At 38.2% G+C, this 20,489-nt stretch overlaps 3 protein-coding genes across 4 annotated transcripts in view; 1 reads left to right on the top strand and 2 right to left on the bottom strand.

Moving 5' to 3' along the window:
* Positions 1–822: 822 nt before the first annotated feature.
* On the bottom strand, positions 823–4,706 carry med20 (mediator complex subunit 20). 2 transcript variants are annotated; one of them, XM_059543139.1, is made up of 4 exons: positions 4,672–4,706; positions 3,251–3,396; positions 2,923–3,176; positions 823–1,266 (listed from the first exon to the last, which is right to left on the bottom strand). In XM_059543139.1, exons 1-4 carry the CDS (start codon positions 4,689–4,691, stop codon positions 1,042–1,044), a joined length of 645 nt encoding a protein of 214 aa, XP_059399122.1. In that variant the 5' UTR covers positions 4,692–4,706; the 3' UTR covers positions 823–1,041. The 2 variants fall into 2 exon arrangements, with proteins under 2 accessions (XP_059399122.1, XP_059399123.1); XM_059543140.1 differs by lacking the exon at positions 4,672–4,706 and adding an exon at positions 4,320–4,539.
* bysl (bystin-like) lies at positions 4,667–12,457 on the top strand. Its single transcript, XM_059543138.1, has 7 exons — positions 4,667–5,022; positions 7,554–7,701; positions 7,772–7,910; positions 7,976–8,109; positions 8,196–8,356; positions 9,426–9,528; positions 11,977–12,457. Exons 1-7 carry the CDS (start codon positions 4,788–4,790, stop codon positions 12,326–12,328), a joined length of 1,272 nt encoding a protein of 423 aa, XP_059399121.1. The 5' UTR covers positions 4,667–4,787; the 3' UTR covers positions 12,329–12,457.
* A 4,721-nt stretch (positions 12,458–17,178) lies between these two features.
* The window catches only part of LOC132131586 (NUAK family SNF1-like kinase 2), a 10,928-nt gene continuing 7,617 nt past the window's right edge, over positions 17,179–20,489 (bottom strand). The window contains exons 4-6 of the mRNA XM_059543649.1: positions 19,770–19,835; positions 19,417–19,669; positions 17,179–18,560 (exon numbers count right to left, since the gene is read on the bottom strand). Coding sequence (XP_059399632.1) covers positions 17,605–18,560; positions 19,417–19,669; positions 19,770–19,835 — 1,275 coding nt within the window. The 3' untranslated portion in view covers positions 17,179–17,604. The remainder of the gene's footprint in view (positions 18,561–19,416; positions 19,670–19,769; positions 19,836–20,489) is intronic.

The following is a 20,489-nucleotide window of genomic DNA, read 5'->3' as shown; positions in this document are numbered from 1 at the left end:
CTTCATCTGTTCTGCATTTGGTAAATGCATATGTGCTGTTCCTGTACAAACACCAATGAATAAAGGCCTTCATACATATTAGATCTAACGAGTGTCTTATTTTAAACGTGTTTATTTTGGTGGTTTGAAACTGCCTCTCTGCATAAGTTTTCAGAAATGGTTTTTGTTTCAGTTTAAACAATTGAAGTTTCGTAAATTGATTGTTTCGAAGTGGTCAAACGTGGTCAGAAGCGAATCCAACCAGAAACAATACTAACTTGTTTAATGATGCATTTTTCCAAACAACACGTTTTCACTAAAATTTCATATTAAGGTTAAACTACAAATCATTACTTGCCATTAAGGAAGTGTCTATATAATTGTGTTTTGATCATTTGTAGTGTTTGTTTTTGAGATGGTTTATCAGATCAATTAAGAGATTTAAGTAGCAAACCTCTATTTTTCCATTACACATTTTGTTTTTCATTCAAATTTATTCAAGATTAGTTAAAACCAAGTATTCGATTCTAAACGAAAGGTCTGTAAACGTTTCAAAGCTTTGACTGATTCAGGGTAATTAGTTACTAAAGCATAAAAAGCATTTATTCCATTACATTTTATTTTAACTAGTTGCCAAAGCAACAATTCTCATTTACATTTACTTTAAGCTGGAGAGCTAAAATAGCTCAAACTAATAAAATTGACTAAAGACAATACAATTACCAAAGCTAAAAATATGAAATAAAAAATTTGAATTCAAAATAAAGAAAACTACATATTTACATATTCCAATAACAAAGTAACTATACCACATTCATTTTGTTTCGATAAAATGATTACAAATCAAATTTAACAGTTTATTTCACAAATACGAGTGTAAACAGAAAATAAGCATTCAGAGCCACAAATAGGCTAACAAAGGATGCTTTACAAACAGTAAAGAAGAATCAGTCATTCCTGAAATGCTCTTGTTGCTCGTATAAAGTTCTCAGAGGCTCCTTGCAGAAGTGTAACGACGACTTTGATTCCAGACACGGCATTTGCGCAGGTTGAGTTCAGTTCTCAGCGTACGCCGGTGCCCTGCATTACCTGCTGTTTGCGCACTTTACCGAAGAGCTCCAGATACTGACTCATGGTGTCCATGCAGTCCACCGGTGCATACAGACCCTCGGCTTTACTGGTGAACACGGTCGGCAGCTCGGGTGTGCTCGAGCCCAGAAAACTCTGCATGAACTCCTTCATGAGGTTCCAGCAGTCTCCGGGAATCACGCAGGCGCAGTACTCCACCTGCAGACACAAAACCATGGTCACACCACGGTCACTGTGCCTCTGAGCGCTGTTAGTCAGTAATAATAATTGTGTGGATTATTTCTACCTAATCCACAACACGCGTGAACATGAATTAATGCTGATGTAATGTTAATGAATTTTGAATAGTCTACAGGTCCGTTCACACCACAACAATAACGATATACTATAAACTAATGATAGCTATATTTACAACCACACCAACAGAAAGTAACGATAACAATAGAGATTAACGATTTTACATCCGTGCTCTACGATATCTCCGCGATTAATGATATTAGCATACACACCAACAAAAATGATAAATCAACGATTAATGATATTAGCATAGATGCCAACAGACAATAACGATAACTCGCCAACTAACGATATTAGCGTCCACACCAACAGACAATAACGATAACTCACAAATTAACGATAGTAGCGTCCACGCCAACAGACAATACCGATAACTCACCAATTAACGATATTAGCGTCCACACCAACAGACAATAACAATAACTCACAAATTAACGATAGTAGCGTCCACGCCAACAGACAATAACGATAACTCGTCAATTAACGATATTAGCGTCTACACCAACAGACAATAACGATAACTCGCCAATTAACAATATTAGCGTCCACACCAACAGACAATAACGATAACTCACCAATTAACAATATTAGCTTCCACACCAACAGACAATAATGATAACTCGCCAGTTAACGATATTAGCGTCCACACCAACAGACAATAATGATAACTCACCAATTAACGATATTAGTGTCCACACCAACAGACAATAATGATAACTCACCAATTAACGATATTAGTGTCCACACCAACAGACAATAACGATAACTCACCAATTAACGATATTAGCGTCCACGCCAACAGACAATAACAATAACTCACCAAATAACGATATTAGTGTCCATGCCCACAGACAATAACGATAACTCACCAATTAACGATATTAGCATCTACACCAACAGAAAGTTACAATAATAATAGCGATTAACGATTTTACATCCTTGCTCTACGATATTTCCGAGATTAATGATATTAGCATACACGCCAACGGACAATAACGATAACTCGCAGATTAACGATATAAGCGACCACGCAAACAGATAATAACGATAACTCAGCGATTAACAATATTAGCATACACGCCAACAGACAATAACGATAACTCACCAATTAATGATATTCGCATACACGCCAACAGACAATAACGATCACTCGCAATTTAACAATATTAACATATGCATGGCAAAAGACGATAACGATAACTATAATTATAAACACACCAATTAATGATAACTATATTAGCATCTACACCAATGCACGATAATGTTCTGTTTATTATAATTGCACGCTGCAGTTTTGTCTAAAGCATGCTGATTTGCTGTTAATGTTTTTATCGGTCATCAGCTATCTTTGGAGTATAATATTCTCACTGAATTAGAATGAATTTTTAAATGATTGTGTTTAATAACAGGTATGAAGTTTTTGTGAAAACTTTATTTTTTTCGTACATCTGTTTTCAGTTGCTCCAATGTTTTTTTTCTTCAATTTTAATAAATTGTAATGAAAGTTATTGTTGAATCTCAGTTCATTCGTACGAGATCTGTTGAACACATTCAAACCTCGACTGAAATGCCTCTGGCGCTGGAGCTCATGGCGATGGTGCCGATCTTCACCAGGAAGTCGCAGTAGCGGTAACGCGTGCCGCGGCTCTCCACTTTATGTCCCTTGGCGTTCTGGAAGTGACTCTTGAGTTTGACCATCAGGACGTCGAAGTTGGCGTCGGCGGTGAGACCCGGGCCGCCCTCGAACAGAGCCATGCTGCTCAGCGGCGTCTCCGAGTTATGCATCACGTACAGCAGCTTCGACGGCTGACCTGCAACACACAGGAAACACGCGGTAGGTATGGTCTGGTTTTTATGGTAACATACGGCGGAGCGCTGCGCTAACCGGTGGCATTTCCCGTGGCGTGGTACGTCTCACAGTCCACCCAGAAGTTTCCCTGTTTGACGGCTCCCAGCTGCTCCAGCTTCTTATGGAGCATGTCAACCGTCTGCTGCACGCTCTTGCCCTCCGCCACCGGCACCTGACACACGCTGACACACACACACACACACACACACACACACACACATACAGACAGACAGAGACACATCAGTACAGACACACACACACACACACGGAGACACATCAGCACACACACACACACACACACACACACAGAGAGACACATCAGTACAGACATACACACACACACACACACACACACACACACACACAGAGAGAGACACACACAGACAGACAGACAGACACACACACACACACACACACATTATCATGCTAGATTACAAAATGTGCTGCTAAAATATTAAATTAATATATTTCTATATTGTCATAATGTGATCTCTTTAATCTACATATATATTGATATATTGTGCAATAAAGCAAATTTTAAAGCTATTTTGTACAAAAAATAAAAGGCTTAGTTTATATTTCCTTACATATTTTCCTTAAATGCATTACATATAAACTCATAATCTATGAATAAACTAAGTAGTAATATATTAAAATATCACTTGCCAAATTAAAAATTGTGTCTTTCAGATGTGCTATTAAAATATATGTATTTCTTTCTTAATTTGTATTAAAATATTTTTAGTTTGTGGAATACTTATTGCAATACGTCAATATTTAAAGCTTTTTAATACAAAATAAGCCAAAAAAATTATATACATATAAGTATTTTCGTTCAGAAATGGCTAGCAATTTCCGAACAATAAAAAAAGTTTTGACGTAAATTTCCCTTATAAAACGCACAGTAATGTTTGTTTTATTTACGTTACATCATAAAGATAACAGCTTTTACAGAAAAAAAATTCTGACAGACGAAGAGCTTTTTGTTTCTTTCCAAAGCCACTCAAGATATTAGAATAATTTATAAACACCGGAAAAAGGAAATCGAACCATTAAAAACAAAACTTACAGCACAATAATATAAAAACAAAAGTGTTTTTCTCACCACGTTACTCCCATTTCTTTGGCGCGAACTTCCGCGAACCGGTATTTACTTCCGGGTCAATCCGGCTTTCCAGAATAACACAAATTCAGTTAAAGTGAAAAACTTTAATCGGACAATACAGAAATAATTACAATTATTTTTATAATTTAATAAAATGATCGCAGACGCCCTGAAACATTGATTGAGCGCAGTGTATCTCGTGTGGACCGAGTGCTGAGCGGAAGTAAACAGTGTGACGCAGCGCCGCTCTGAGATCAGCTGTTATGAGCGCCGCGTAAACACTGAGATCAGCGCTGGTTTGGTTCATCTGACCTCAGATCAGCGCTACAGACACACACTCACACTCACTCACTCACACACGCACTGCGCCATTGCTTCAGACACACGTGTGTTCGGCGCTCAGTTGCGTGTCATGAGCTCAAGCCGGAGATAAAGTAACTAATAACTGCTCGAGTTATCCCCGTCATCATGCCGAAGGTGCAGAAGAGTAAGTCTCTGTCTCTGGCCGATCAGATCCTGCAGGGAGACTCGCTCCGCTCCAGCGGACGCGTGAAGAGCCGAGGCCGCAGCGAGGACGAGCAGGAGTATGTGGACGAGAAACTGTCCCGAAAGATCCTCCAGCAGGCCCGAATACAGCAGGAGGAACTACAGGGCGAGCTGGGACTCACCCCACAGACCAGGAGACCCCCAGCGACCCGCCTGGGTGAGCCTCACCTGACCAGAGCTATATGATATAGAGACATGGAGATATTTATGATATCGAGACAAACAGCTGTTTATAATATACAGACACAGACAGACAAATGTTTGATATAGACACAGGCAGATGTTTATAATATACAGACAGACAGATAGCTATTCATGGTATACAGATGGATATTTACAAAGAATATTTGTCTATATAGTCTATAGATGGGTAGACAAAGACAGAGATGTTTATTATATATAGACATATGTTGACAAAAACAGACAGATGTTTGATGTATAGATATATTTGTATGACATAGGTTTTTATGATCTATATACATAGACATATATTTATAATATATAGACACAGAAAGAAAGATATTTAAAATATATAAACATACAGACAGATATTTATAATATATAGACACAGATATTTATAATATATAGACACAGATATTTATAATATATAGACACAGAAAGAGATATTTATAATATATAGACACAGACCGATATTTATAATATATTAGGGCTGCAACTAACGATTATTTTGATAATTGATTAATCTGTCGATTATTTTTACGATTAATCGATAAATCGGTTTATGTACTTATTTTAGTTTTTCCCATTTTTCCCCCAAGTAAATTATTAATAAATGGTCTTTATCCTTCAGCATAGATTTTTAAGAGATTTTAACCATTTCGCACTGTCATATCCTCATCAAAAATATACCTGGAGTTGTTTTATTGTGTTAGTAATCCTTTGTTGAACTCTTCTGCAATCAGAACACTGACCCATACTCTAGCAAATTTCACAAGGAGATTTAAAATAATGTTTTCACCATGGCAGTCCTTAGAGCTCCTAAAGTAGTTTAACATCCCGAACGAAGCTTATTAAGGGATCTTTAAGAACATATTTTCACGAAGAATAAGGATAAAACAGAATAAAATTGCAGTGCATTGTATTTTATTATTTACTGGGAAACAGCTTTATAGCTTTTGCTGTGAAATTGTAAACAATCCTTCGAATAAAGTGCCAGTGGCATGAAACCTGAATGGAACTCACAATTTAAAGTAAAATCCATCAGAAGGTTGTCCAGAAAAAAAAATTGTAGTCACACACAAAAAACCTGCTGTGTGAAAAAGAGCAGTGAATACTTAGAAAAAAAGTGCATTTCAAATATCTTTAAACATTTACCTCTCTCATTCAGTCATAATTAGGCTGCACGACTGAATTTTGAACTGGTAAACGACAAACTGATCACAGAACATGTTTGTAAAGCTTTAAATGTTAACTGTTAAAAAGCAATGTTATCAGCTTTTACGACTAAACATTTGCAAACAACATTGTACTGGAGAATCTGCACAAATGAAACTCTTAGGGGCCGTTCACATATCGCGCCTAAAAACGCGTGGAAAACGCTAGGCGCGCCGCTTTCTCCTTCTTTCCAAAGCGCTCGTGCAGAAGCGCCCCTGAGGCGTCTGCCTTTGATAAGCAACCATGACGTGCTCTCTCCTTGAAGACGCGGAAATTTCAGCAAAGGATAAATGGATTTGCAGCTCAAAAAATCGCTTGCAGTAGCTCTGCTACTAAATTTATTTCAAAATGGAAATCCATATACAACTATGATCAGCTGTTCCTTTCATCTTGACTGAGCTTTTAACGTTGTTACGGGAAAGGATGAAGCTGATTGGTTAGTTCTTGTCACATGACCCGCGGTGCGCTTGCCGCATTCTGAAAAGTTGAAATGTTTTTAACTCGATGCGGTGCGGTGTTGGAAATAATGAACTTGAGCGCGCAAAAGACGCGATATGTGAACGTCCCCTTAAACAGTTCAGTAGTGCAGAGTTTACAGGTTACTCTTCTGTTTTGAAGGCTCAAAGTAAAGTACTCCCAGTCTCCCACATCCCGCTAAATGCTGCAGAGACGCTGTTCGGGAAGCACGTGACATAAAACAAGGCCAGCTATTGGCTATTCGCTACTTCTCCTGTTGTACTGGCTGAGTAAAACCTCCGGTGGCTCATTACTGCCACACTTTGGTCACCGCAGATTTGAAATATGCACGAAATGAGCCGCTTACGGCAAATAAAAGTTATTTAGCAAAGAATCGGTGACTAAATTAGTTGACAACTATTTTAATAATCGATTTTAATCGATTCGTTGTTTCAGCTCTATAATATATAGACACAGACGGTCAAATATTTATAATATATAGACAGACAGATATTTATAATATATAGACAGACAGATATTTATAATATATAGACACAGACGGACGGATATTTATAATATATAGACACAGACGGTCAAATATTTATAATATATAGACAGACAGATATTTATAATATATAGACACAGACGGATAGATATTTATAATATATAGACACTGACAGATATTTATAATATATAGACATATAGACAGATATAATGATATATAGACGCAGACAGACAGATATTTATCATCTACAGACAGATGAACTATATAAGCGCAGTGATCAATACGTGTAGACAGCGATGTATAAAGCGTCGGTGAACTGCTGGTGGTTTCAGGTCCGAGCACACAGGATGGAGACTCTGATGACGAGTGGCCGGCGCTGGGCGCTGATGACCCTGCGGAGGAGACGGGTGACCAGGTGGACGTGGACCCTGAGGACGAGAAGGCCATCGAGATGTTCATGAACAAGAACCCGCCGCTCAGGTGAGCGCACGCATCCACGGCGAGTCAATGAATGCCGCATCACGTGATCTAACGGCTTGTGTCTCCGCAGGCGCACGCTAGCCGACATCATCATGGAGAAGATCACAGAGAAGCAGACGGAGGTGGGCACCGTGATGTCCGAGGTGTCTGGATGCGCCGCTCCTCAGCTGGACCCGCGCGTGGTGGAGGTGTACCGAGGCGTCAACAAGGTGCGAGCGCTAATATGAGTGCTTAGAGTTGTCCTACCGCCAGTGCTAACACTCTCCCTCCGCAGGTCCTGTCGAAATACCGCAGCGGGAAACTTCCCAAAGCCTTCAAGATCATCCCGGCTCTGTCCAACTGGGAGCAGGTGCTGTACCTCACCGAGCCAGAGACGTGGACGGCCGCCGCCATGTACCAGGCCACCAGGTCAGAGGTCACCGTGCACAGACCGCTGCGCTTGTGTTGGTGTCGCTTCCTGTCTTCGCTCACTTGTGTTTTTGGTGTCCGTGAAGGATCTTCTCGTCTAATCTGAAGGAGCGAATGGCTCAGCGCTTCTACAATCTGGTGCTGCTGCCCAGGATCCGAGACGACATCGCCGAGTTCAAGCGGCTGAACTTTCACCTCTACAGCGCGCTGAAGAAAGCGCTCTTCAAACCCGGAGCCTGGTTCAAAGGTGAGCGGCAGCACTAGATATTTATCAACAGCTCAGTTCAATGCATATTTACAAATCTATTTAAAGGGACAGTTCATCCAAAAATGAAAAGCTTACCCGATTGTTTACTCGCCATCAAGACATCCTAGAGTTATATTAAAAAACATCTTGGCTTTTCCAAGCTTTTTATAATGGCAGTGAATGGGTGTTGAGATTTTGTAGCAAAATAAAGTGCATCCATCCATCATATAAAGTGCTCTTCATGGATCCTGTGGGTTAATAAAGGCCTACTGAAGCGAATCAATGCATTTGTGTATGATAAAAAAAATCATAATCTTCTTTGGAGACTTACATCTTTAGTTAAACTCTAATCAGCATATTCCCAGTAAACTAGAGGAGAGTAGTTACTGTAACTGAACACTAGAGGACGCTGGCGACTTACACCAGAACAGACCAGATCTGGTGGTTTATTGTTTAAATTATGCTGGTGTGACTGATAAACGAATCATTACTGTTATATCTAACACATGCCACAGACGAAATGGAGCGAAACTCAACTTCAAAAATGACTGTAATTGTGTTGTTATTTTTAACCGAGGGTTTTCCTCCACTTCAGCAGCAGTTACAAACACCAAACCTTCCTCTTTATATATTCTGAAAGTTTGTTCATATTTCATTCACACTGATTTATACAACATTTCACTCCTAAAAAACACGGTCAAATTTAGTATGTTTTCTGTTTGTTGACAGTTTTTTTCTTTATTTTATGATCAAATGAGAAATCCAAAATCCTCTCTGGAGAAACCTTTAACTCTAATATGATGACGAAATCAAACCAGAACTATGAACCTGACTTTATCCAATGTCTTTATAATTTAGTACATATTTAATTAGACAGTTCCTCATTTGCATGTTTAAACATAACTTATTATAATCCAGAATAGATGTCTCAGTGTAATTTTCTTTTAATTTTTTACCATATTCACTTGTACTGTCTTGCCTAGAATTAAATCTATAATGGCAAAAACAGAGATGAAATCAGAGTCTGAATAAATCCATTCGGCGCTGATGTGTGTGTGTGTATGCGCAGGAATCCTGCTGCCACTGTGTGAATCAGGCACATGTACTCTGAGAGAAGCCATCATCATCGGCAGCATCATCACCAGATGCTCCATCCCTGTGCTGCACTCCAGGTGAACAAAACCTTAAACATCACCAGCTTTAAAAACATCACACGCTTGTCAAACGCACTAAATAACATGGGTTTTTATCACAGGCTGTTTGAAAACAAGACAAAAGTTGTAATATTTTGAGAATAAAGTCGTAGCATTGCGTAATATTTTAAAGACCATAACAAAGTCGTAAGAAAACAAGATGAAAGTTGTGATATTTTGAGAATAAAGTCGTAGCGTTGCGCAATATTTTAAAGACCATAACAAAGTCGTAGGAAAACAAGACGAAAGTTGTAATATTTTGACAATGATGCCGTAGCGTTGCGCAATATTTTAAAGACCATAACAAAGGCGTAGGAAAACAAGACGAAAGTTGTAATATTTTGAGAATAAAGTCGTAGCGTTGCGTAATATTTTCAAGACCATAACAAAGGCATAGGAAAAAATGAAGAAAGTTGTAATATTTTGAGAATAAAGTCGTAGCGTTGCATAATATTTTAATGACCATAACAAAGGCATAGGAAAACCAGATGAAAGTTGTAATATTTTGAGAATAAAGTCGTAGCGTTGCATAATATTTTAATGACATAACAAAGTCGTAGGAAAACAAGACGAAAGTTGTAATATTTTGAGAATAAAGTCGTAGCGTTGCATAATATTTTAATGACCATAACAAAGGCATAGGAAAACCAGATGAAAGTTGTAATATTTTGAGAATAAAGTCGTAGCGTTACGTAATATTTTAAAGACCATAACAAAGGCATAGGAAAACCAGATGAAAGTTGTAATATTTTGAGAATAAAGTCGTAGCGTTACGTAATATTTTAAAGACCATAACAAAGGCGTAGGAAAACAAGACGAAAGTTGTAATATTTTGAGAATAAAGTCGTAGCGTTGCATAATATTTTAATGACCATAACAAAGGCATAGGAAAACAAGATGAAAGTTGTAATATTTTGAGAATAAAGTCGTAGCGTTGCATAATATTTTAATGACCATAACAAAGTCGTAGGAAAACAAGACGAAAGTTGTAATATTTTGAGAATAAAGTCGTAGCGTTACGTAATATTTTAAAGACCATAACAAAGGCGTAGGAAAACAAGATGAAAGTTGTAATATTTTGAGAATAAAGTCGTAGCGTTGCATAATATTTTAATGACCATAACAAAGTCGTAGGAAAACAAGACGAAAGTTGTAATATTTTGAGAATAAAGTCGTAGCGTTACGTAATATTTTAATGACCATAACAAAGGCGTAGGAAAACAAGATGAAAGTTGTAATATTTTGAGAATAAAGTCGTAGCGTTGCATAATATTTTAATGACCATAACAAAGGCATAGGAAAACCAGATGAAAGTTGTAATATTTTGAGAATAAAGTCGTAGCGTTACGTAATATTTTAAAGACCATAACAAAGGCGTAGGAAAACCAGATGAAAGTTGTAATATTTTGAGAATAAAGTCGTAGCGTTACGTAATATTTTAAAGACCATAACAAAGTCGTTGGAAAACAAAACGAAAGTTGTAATATTTTGTGAAGATTAAAACTCATAGTATTGTGAAATTACAAATATTTTAATTAAGTAAAAATTATGAGGGAAAAAGTCATATCAATATAAGAATAAATTCCTATGAGATTACATTTTATAAATATTTTGGAGAATAAATTCAAAATAATGGAAATAAAGAGAATTGTCTCATATGAGAATAAATTGTTTTGAGAAAAACGTCAAAATTAAAAATGTGGAAAAAGTCTAGGATGAGAATAAAGTCTTATAAAATATTAAATTGTAATATTTTCATAATGAAGTCAAAATTAAGAGAATAAAGTCTTATAAGATTAAATTTATATCTTGAGAATAAAGTAAAAATTATGAGAAAATTGAGAATATGAGAACAAAGTCTTTTTGAAACTTGTAATATTTTGAGAATAAAGTCGTAGTGATGAGTAATATTTTAAATAACCATAATGAAGTCAGAGGAAAACAAGATAAAAGTTGTAATATTTTATGAATAAATTTTAAGTTACAAGTTTAAATTGTTATACAAGGCTAAATCTGTCATAGAATTGTGAAATTATAAAAGTATTTTAATAAATTAAAAATTGTGAGAAAAAGTCTATATTGAATAAATTCCTATGAGATTAAATTTATAAATAATTACAGAATTAAACTAGTAATATTTTGAGGTTAAAGTCGTAATATTTTATCAAAACAAAGTCGTAGGAAAACAAGATCAAAGTTGTAATATTTTGATGATAAAGTTAAAATTACCGGAATAAGTTATAGCAAAGTCGTAGTATTTTGAGAAATATTGTGAGAATTAAGTCATTGCACTGAAAGATTATAGACGTAATATTTTGAGACTTCTGACTTTATTTTCAAAATATTACAACTTGAATCTCACAATGATATGACTATTCCCCTAATTGTAGTTTTTACGTGCTACTAATCCGCCGTTATGCGTTGCAGTGCTGCCATGCTGAAAATCGCAGAGATGGAGTACAATGGAGCAAACAGTATCTTCCTGCGGCTGCTGCTGGATAAGAAGTACGCTCTGCCCTTCCGCGTGCTGGATGCTCTGGTTGCGCACTTCCTGTCGTTCCGCGCGGACAAACGTACGTTGCCCGTGCTGTGGCACCAAAGCCTGCTGACGCTGGTCCAGCGCTACAAAGCCGACCTGTCCTCCGAACAGAAGGAGGCGCTGCTGGATCTGCTGAAGGTTCAGACACATGTGCAGATTTCCTCCGAGATCCGGCGCGAGCTGCACAGCTCAGAGTCACGTGACCTGGAGGACGCTACGCCCGCCATGAGCCTCGACTGAGACTCTCATCACAACCACAGGAAGTCTGCGACTGTATTTCACATTGTTTGCAGTTCTGCAATGTTCATATTTTTGGACTAAACTTGGTTAAAACTTGAGTTACGAGGTAATAAAATCATGTTATATAAAGTTCAGAATGGTTTGGTTTTATTCAAGCGGTCGTGTGGATCTAAACCTTGGCATGTAATGTTGTAGTTTGATTAATTTTACTTCCATGATGAGTGAAATGGGTTTTTAATTAGAAACATTTATATAATCTTGGTTTTATTAATGAAGAATTCATGGGGGTGGGGTATAGAGAATAGAGAAACAATTTTTCAAAATGTCTTTTACATAGAAAAATAAATCTCACAATTCAGATTTTCTCACAATTCGGATAAAAAAAATTAATGGTTGTGAATTGTATGCAGACACATTTGAATCTTTTGATTTCTAATGAATCATATTCTGATTCGGTGATTTGAATCGCACTGATCTGGTGATTTCTAATGAATCGTATTCTGATTCAGTGATTTGAATCCCACCGATCTGGGGTGCGTTTCCCAAAACCATAGTTGCTAACTAAGTTAGCAACTTTGTTGGTTGCAATGCAATTTCCCATTGCCAACCAACTAAGTTGCTAACTTAGCAACTATGGTTTTGGGAAACGCACCCCTGGTGATTTCTAATGAATCGTATTCTGATTCAATGATTTGAATTCCACCGATCTGGTGATTTCTAATAAACCGTTTTCTGATTCAGTGATTTGAATCACACTGATCTGGTGATTTCTAATGAATCGTGTTCTGATTCAGTGATTTGAATTCCACCGATCTGGTGATTCCTAATGAATCGTGTTCTGATTCATTGATTTGCATCACACTGATCTGATGATTCCTAATGAATCGTGTTCTGATTCAGTGATTTGAATCACACTGGTCTGATGATTCCTAATGAATCGTGTTCTGATTCAGTGATTTGAATCAAACTGATCTGATGATTCCTAATTAATCGTGTTCTGATTCAGTGATTTGAATCACACTGGTCTGATGATTCCTAATGAATCGTGTTCTGATTCAGTGATTTGAATCAAACTGATCTGATGATTCCTAATGAATCGTGTTCTGATTCAGTGATTTGAATCACACTGGTCTGATGATGTCTAATGAATTATTTTCTGATTCAGTGATTTGAATCAAACTGGTCTGATGATTCCTAATGAATCGTGTTCTGATTCAGTGATTTGCATCAAACTGGTCTGATGATTCCTAATGAATCGTTTTCTGATTCAGTGATTTGCATCAAACTGGTCTGATGATTCCTAATGAATCGTGTTCTGATTCAGTGATTTGAATCACACTGGTCTGATGATTCCTAATGAATCGTGTTCTGATTCAGTGATTTGAATCACACTGGTCTGATGATTCCTAATGAATCGTGTTCTGATTCAGTGATTTGAATCAAACTGGTCTGATGATTCCTAATGAATCGTGTTCTGATTCAGTGATTTGAATCACACTGGTCTGATGATTCCTAATGAATCGTGTTCTGATTCAGTGATTTGAATCACACTGGTCTGATGATTCCTAATGAATCGTGTTCTGATTCAGTGATTTGAATCGCACTGATCTGGTGATTTCACCATCTCGGAGTAATGTCATGTGACCCGCTCGAGCTATACGTCTCTTTTAGGTTTGGGAAAACTGCTGTGGCGACTCTGAACTTTTTTCATGTTTATTTTAAACAGTTGTAAAATGTGTTCATTATGCAAGGCATTGTTGGTAATATTAGCCCCAAAAGCCAGCATACATGCACACTTTTAACTATTTGCCACTTTTATATTCTGATTGGATGAAGGAAATGTAAGTTTGAGATGAAATACTTTAATGTAAATTAAAAATGAAATAAGTTGAAGTATTAAAAAGACTAAAACTAAAACTGAAGTAAAAAAGCTAAATAGAAATAAAAAAACATTGAAAACAAATAATGCTAAATATAAATATAAAAAACACTTAACCTGTCGTGCATTTGAAGCAGTTTAAATATAAATAAAAAAATTAAGTACAAATATTAACAAATAGTATAACACTATATATAAATAATATTTATATTAATGCAGTGAGTTTCGGTGTTGCTCATCAATCATAATCAGTGCATATATCAGTGTTATTTTAATATTATTTATATATTAAAAACAATTTGTATAAATGTTTTATATTTTGTTTTTGTTTTAAATTTTAAAGTTATAATTTTGTTGTCATATTTCAAGTGAAGAATTTTTTTTTTTTGTATATAATGGTTTTAGTTTTTGTTAAGTATGATACATATATTGTTTGACTGATTTATAAAACAAATCAGTTAATTATTTATTTAATAATAACCCTGGCTTTTGTAATTATTTCTTATATATATATATATATATATATATATATAATAACAATTATTATTATTTATTGAGTTATTAATTAAATACTTATTTGATTTGTGCGTAGTTTGAGGTGCTACACTCACACATACACACACACTGCAGACACAGACACACTCACACACACATACACACACACACACACACACACACTCACACAGACACACACACTCTCACACACTCTCTCACACACACACACTCTCACACTCACACACACACACACTCTCACACACACACACACTCTCACACACACACACACACACACAGTGTCCCGCGCCGTCAGCAGCTCTCTGATCCTCTCTTTGTGTGCGGGTCGATGCTCTTTTGTTTTGTTGCTCTGGTCTCTGGTTTCACTGAAGCCTCACATCTGCTCTGTGCTGCTGAAACACTTAGTTACGGTTGCTAACACACACTCACTTTCCTCGGTCCCTCAGGAGCCGTCGAACTGAGAATCAGCCGGAATCTGGTTATTCAGATTTATCTGCTCTTTCCTTTAAATACATCATTATTTACACAATAAAGTGATTGAAAGTCAGAAACAAGACCGAAATCAAAGCCTCATTAGTGACTCAATACCTCAATTAATTTACATTTGAAATAATAATTTTGCAATTTATTTTCAAATTGGTTTTATATATTTATTTTTATTAATTGATTTCTAATTGATTTAAATTGGAATTTATGAACTTTGATTCCTCTTCAGAAAAAACAAAATATATATATGTATACACACACACACATAATTAAAACCTAATCTTTGGTGCAATTCCACAATAATTAAAGTGAATAAAACATTAATTTAGCAATTTATTTCATTATTTAAAATAATTTTTATTTTCACAAATTTAGCTATTTTGGAGCATGTGGATGTTCTAATTGATAATAATTAAACTTTTATGAAGATAATCTTTGATCAAATATTTGGGTTCAGCTGCTTTTTATTCATATGTGAAGCATTTTTATCTGCCATTTGTTTTAATTGTAAATTAAAATTAATTGTTTAATACATTATTACATAAGGAAGTGATTAAAAGGGACCAAAGCCTCATTAAACAGCGAGTCTCTTTACAGATCAGTGGAAGTGAACAAAGTTAATTAGTTAAGGCAAGAAATATAAATTGATATAGCAATTGATGTAAAACACTTTTTAGTAATTTCTCTTTTAATTAATAGTAGAACATTAAAAAAAGAAAAACTTTAATCACATTTGGATAAAAATCTTTAATTTCTTTTTTTATTTATTTATGCAGTAAAACTTTTAGATAATACTTTATTTACAATTAATATATAAGGTTAAAAATCATTTATTAGTTATTTTTTATTTGTACATTTTCTAAATTTTTAATGATAACCTCGATTCATCTCATGTTTATCTGTGAATGAGGTTGACAGTTTTGAGAAATAAGAATAAACTAATTTCAGAAAAGAAAAAATACCAATCATTCATGCAAATTCACCGATGAGAGGTTGCTGTGATACGATTGGTGGGTTTTGTTTTGAGGGCGGGGCCCCGATCCGAGCCACTCAGACTCAGAAGAAGGGACTCTAGCATTGTTTTTCTCTTATTGTTGACGTTCTGCTACATTAGCGTTTGTTGACGATGTTCTCGTTAGTCTTAATATCACCAATGTTCTGCACCCAATCAAATATTTGCATTGTGACCAAACCTTCTCCCGTCACACACACACACACGCACGCACGCGCGCGCACACACACACGCGCGCGCACGTACGCTGCTGTAAATGTGTTCTTGATTTCACACACGTGATTCATTCACACGGACATGTTATTAAAGTACTTTTTCTCAATTTTAAAGATACAATATGTAAAAATAAACAGCATAGATAAGGAACACTACTATGATATATACTGGCAACGTAAATAATATTTTTTGCATACTAATCAGCAAATATACATGATAAAACCACTGTGATAATAATAAACACTAATAAATGTCATTAACGGTTATCCAGGAGATTATGACGGGTGCAGAAGAAGAGCGTTTTCCACTTCATTTGTGCGGTTTTATTGTTCCACTGATTCAAAGAGACATCAGGGCAGATAAACCAGGCACTTTGGCAAATAAACATGCATGAACTTGAACAAAACCTGACACCAAACAGAAGAAAAACACCTCATTACTCGAGTTATCTCAAGCATGAAACTACAGACTCACAAATACTGTATGAAGATTTACTGATCAACACCCCGCTATGACACTGAAATACCATTCCTTCCCTTTCTTACATCGTATGAAGCACACCGTTTTTAACATCCAGATGGCAAAACAGTAGATCGCACCATTTTTAACATACTTCTCAATTCGAGGATAACTTTTAGTTTGCTCTTAAAGGTCACAGTGTATTCTACTAAACAGCGACGTTATCTGCACGATTCAAGGGCTCTTACCCTGAAACGGGTGCAAAGCTGAAGTCTACATCAGTAGTTTATTGCATCCTGAACTCTGAGCAGATAATGTCACGTTGTAAAGTCGTTCACGTGTTCTTGGAGATTTCTGCAGTCTACCACCAGCATTCACCTTTAAAACTAATTAAATTCACAAATTTAATCACGAGTCATCTTTGGAATTTTTTGTTAGCCGACACCCTAAACAAGTCATTTAAAAACCACAGACATTTCAAAGAATCACTGGAAGCAATGCAGCTGACAAAATAAAAGGCACTTTCCTCAAACAAAGTATAATGTTTTGCATGTTGCAAATGCAACTGTGATTCCAGAATGAAATGCATGACGTCCTGTCCTCTAAACCATGCTCCAGAACATTGCTTGCTACCAAACAGTTCCCTTTTCCAAGCACAACTGGAGTTGCTTAATCTCTGACAGATTCTGAACATCACAGTCGCTGTGCGTTTCAGCTAGCAGTTGCTCCCAAGGCTTGTTTGTAAATCTGAGTGACGTTTTCACAGTTAGAAATTGAAAAGACGCTATCAGACACTCCTGCACGGTAGCAAGCCATGTCCCAGTGTCCCTGGTACTGAGACTCTTCCCTCAAGTCCAGGAGATTGTCAGCGGACACGCTTCCTCTCATCCTGCGTCCAGCTGCTGGACGCTCCATCGGAGCGACGGGAATCTCACGGTCAGGTAGGTCAAGTCTGTCGAAGGACTCCGAGGAGAGGATGCTATCCTCGCTGACCGCGCCGCTCGGTCGGGATCGGTGGACCACTGTCGCTAAGGAAGGAGCAAGCTGGTCCAGCGATCCGAATTCCTCCAGGCCGCCGGAAAACTTGCCGTGGCGTTTGAGGATGCCCTTGCGGTGCGGCACCGGTGACGGGTTCCCAAGAGTCTGTCCGGAGCTCACCGGAGAAGAGGAGTAATAGCCGGACTCGCCTTCCGAAGGCTTCTTCAGGATGCCTTTAGGAGGTGGAGGCAGAACAGGTGGTGCCAAAGTGTTCTGGCTCTTCTCCTCCAACGGTGTAGCCTGGGAGTCCCCGGGCGCTCTCTGTTTAAGACTTCCCCGCTTCTTCAGAATCCCTTTAGACGGACGAGGAGCTTCCTGTATGGTCTGCGAGACGTTGTTTTCTTTGCTTGAGCGGCGTATGGAGCGCTGTCTCTGGATCGGTTCCCCACCTGTCCGCAGCAGGCAGCGCATCTTAGAGCCGCTCTCCAGAAGAGGGCGAGACGTGCGGCGGAGCCAGTCTGCGATGCGAGCCGCTTGTCCTGGCTCCTGATGCACAGCTGCAGGTTCACTCGGAGCCAGGAGAGGGAGCTGATAGCCCCAGTTGAGCCACCAGTGACCCGCGATCTCCTCCAAAGTAGCTCTACGCTCGGGGTTTACCATCAACATCCAGCGGATCAAACCACACGCATCTGTGGGGCGACAAATAGGATTAGTATTGATGCTACACATGTATTGCCTACAACAGGGATGTCACGAGGAGGGCCACCTTCCAGTCGAGTTTAGCTCATGTCTTCACTAGAGGAAGGTGTGTCAAGAGATATTCCCTGCAGGAAAGTGGCCCTCCAGGTGCAGGACTGGACATCCCTGTTCCACAACATCTCTGCATGCAAACCGACTGGTTTGTGGCTTCTGGAAGTCATGCTTTTACGGTAAGAGTTAGCAATGTGAGGAACCGTTGGCAGTGCAAAGCGGGTGTGTCCAACAGTGTAGCATGGTTTTATGTAACTCTGCAAATGATCAGCGATGCAGTGTTTTGACTACTAATGGGAACGCTAACAGTGCACAGTATCCCGAAACTGTGTTCCTGGAGCCATCTCTTTAAACTCTGCCAAATAAAACACACCTGATTCAACTCATCAGCTAAGTAGACACTCCAAGACCTGAAATGGGTAAGAGGAAACACTGCTTGGCAAGAATAGCTCATGTAGTAACATGCATGAAGAACCATGTGAGGAACTGGACCTTATCAAACCACTACAGCCAACAGCAAAGTCACCGGGTAAAGTTGCTAGCGGTGAGAACTTGGCCGTCCCAGAGGAACTCAAATTTATGAGACTGCCACGTTCAACAAATCGAAACCACAAATTCATAATGTTATCTTCTAGGAATAGATAAGCTCCATCTATAAAACTGTTATATGGTATGCTTGAAAGAGCCAAGTCTGGACTTTTCGACAAACACAGGAAACCAGTTTCATGTTTCGGTTTAAATGTAGGGCAAGCAGAACACACAAGAGGTCTCGGTTGAATCGTTTAAGAGCCTCACCAGAAGGTTTGGTGGGTTTGCGGTAGTTTCCGGTGCTGATCTGCTGGACCAAGTTCTTGTGGTCGTGTCCGTCGAAAGGCATGGCTCCATGGATCAGGGTGTAGAGCAACACCCCCAGAGACCAGCTGTCCACCTCGGGTCCTCTGTACGGCCGGCCGTTCACAATCTCAGGCGAAGCGTACAGAGGACTGCCACAGTACGTCTGCAGGAATCTATCACCTTGGTACAAGTTTGACAACCCGAAGTCAGCGATCTGTAAAACAGACAGTGGTTTCCATCAGTGCTTCTCATCTAGTTGTATAGCTGAAAGTAGATTTGTGCGGTTATCTCACGTCCGTCAACTCCCGACGTACTTTTATATTGCAGTTATCGTCCAGCAAGATGTTCTCCAACTTCAGGTCACGATGAACAATCCCGTTCTGTTGGAAAACAGAAGTATTTAGAAAAGTGCACCTGTTGTATTGATTGTTGATTGACACACAGTTGGGTTAATACTCTAGTTTTTACGTCGTATGCCAACCGAAACACTGCCATCTTTCATTTTATAGAAGCAGTCAGGCTTTCCCCGTGGGTTATCGCTTTAATAAATGAATCCAGCGATCAACGTTGTCTGGATTTGGGAGGGAACTCGACTTTTTACATTTCAGTTTCACGTAATCCCCAGAGTTCAGTGTAATCACCTGCTCGCCGCCTGTCTCAGCTCTAAATGAGGACACGGCGGGAGCATTTGGGTAATTTGGTGGAATGCAAGTCATGCATGATTGTGTTTCTCAGCAGGAGGGCGAAGCCTGTCGCGCTTCACCTCATTTAACATCGCGACACAAACACTGCAGACACGCCTGCGTCTCAAACTCACTGTTTTATCATGCTAAACTCTGCATTGACCAGAACCTGTCTGGTTGAGCATCGTCCCGTGTGTGTGTGTGTGTGTGTGTGTGAGTGTGTGTTCTTCACACGGTCTTGATGTGTTGTTTTGTGTGAAACCCGCTGCTCAGTCATGCGGAGGCTGATGTGTGTTATGCAATCTTGCGCTCCCGCTGGAGATTCGCCTAGTTATCCAGACTCTGAGAAAT

Source organism: Carassius carassius, chromosome 48 (assembly GCF_963082965.1).
Source record: "Carassius carassius chromosome 48, fCarCar2.1, whole genome shotgun sequence".
In the NCBI taxonomy this organism is placed as follows: domain Eukaryota; kingdom Metazoa; phylum Chordata; class Actinopteri; order Cypriniformes; family Cyprinidae; genus Carassius; species Carassius carassius.
Note: the sequence above shows the minus strand (reverse complement) of the source record. Positions and strands in the feature narration are given on the sequence as shown.

Coding starts and splice junctions, on each gene's coding strand:
- med20 (XM_059543139.1), bottom strand. CDS start 4,691: ATGGCGCAGTGCGTGTGTGA. Junction 3,397..4,671: donor ATGGCGCAGTGCGTGTGTGA/GTGAGTGAGTGT, acceptor TGTGTGTGTCAG/CGTGTGTCAGGTGCCGGTGG. Junction 1,267..2,922: donor CCAGAGGCATTTCAGTCGAG/GTTTGAATGTGT, acceptor TTGTGTCTGCAG/GTGGAGTACTGCGCCTGCGT.
- bysl (XM_059543138.1), top strand. CDS start 4,788: ATGCCGAAGGTGCAGAAGAGTAAGTCTCTGTCTCTGGCCGATCAGATC. Junction 8,110..8,195: donor GCCATGTACCAGGCCACCAG/GTCAGAGGTCAC, acceptor GTGTCCGTGAAG/GATCTTCTCGTCTAATCTGA. Junction 9,529..11,976: donor ATCCCTGTGCTGCACTCCAG/GTGAACAAAACC, acceptor TATGCGTTGCAG/TGCTGCCATGCTGAAAATCG.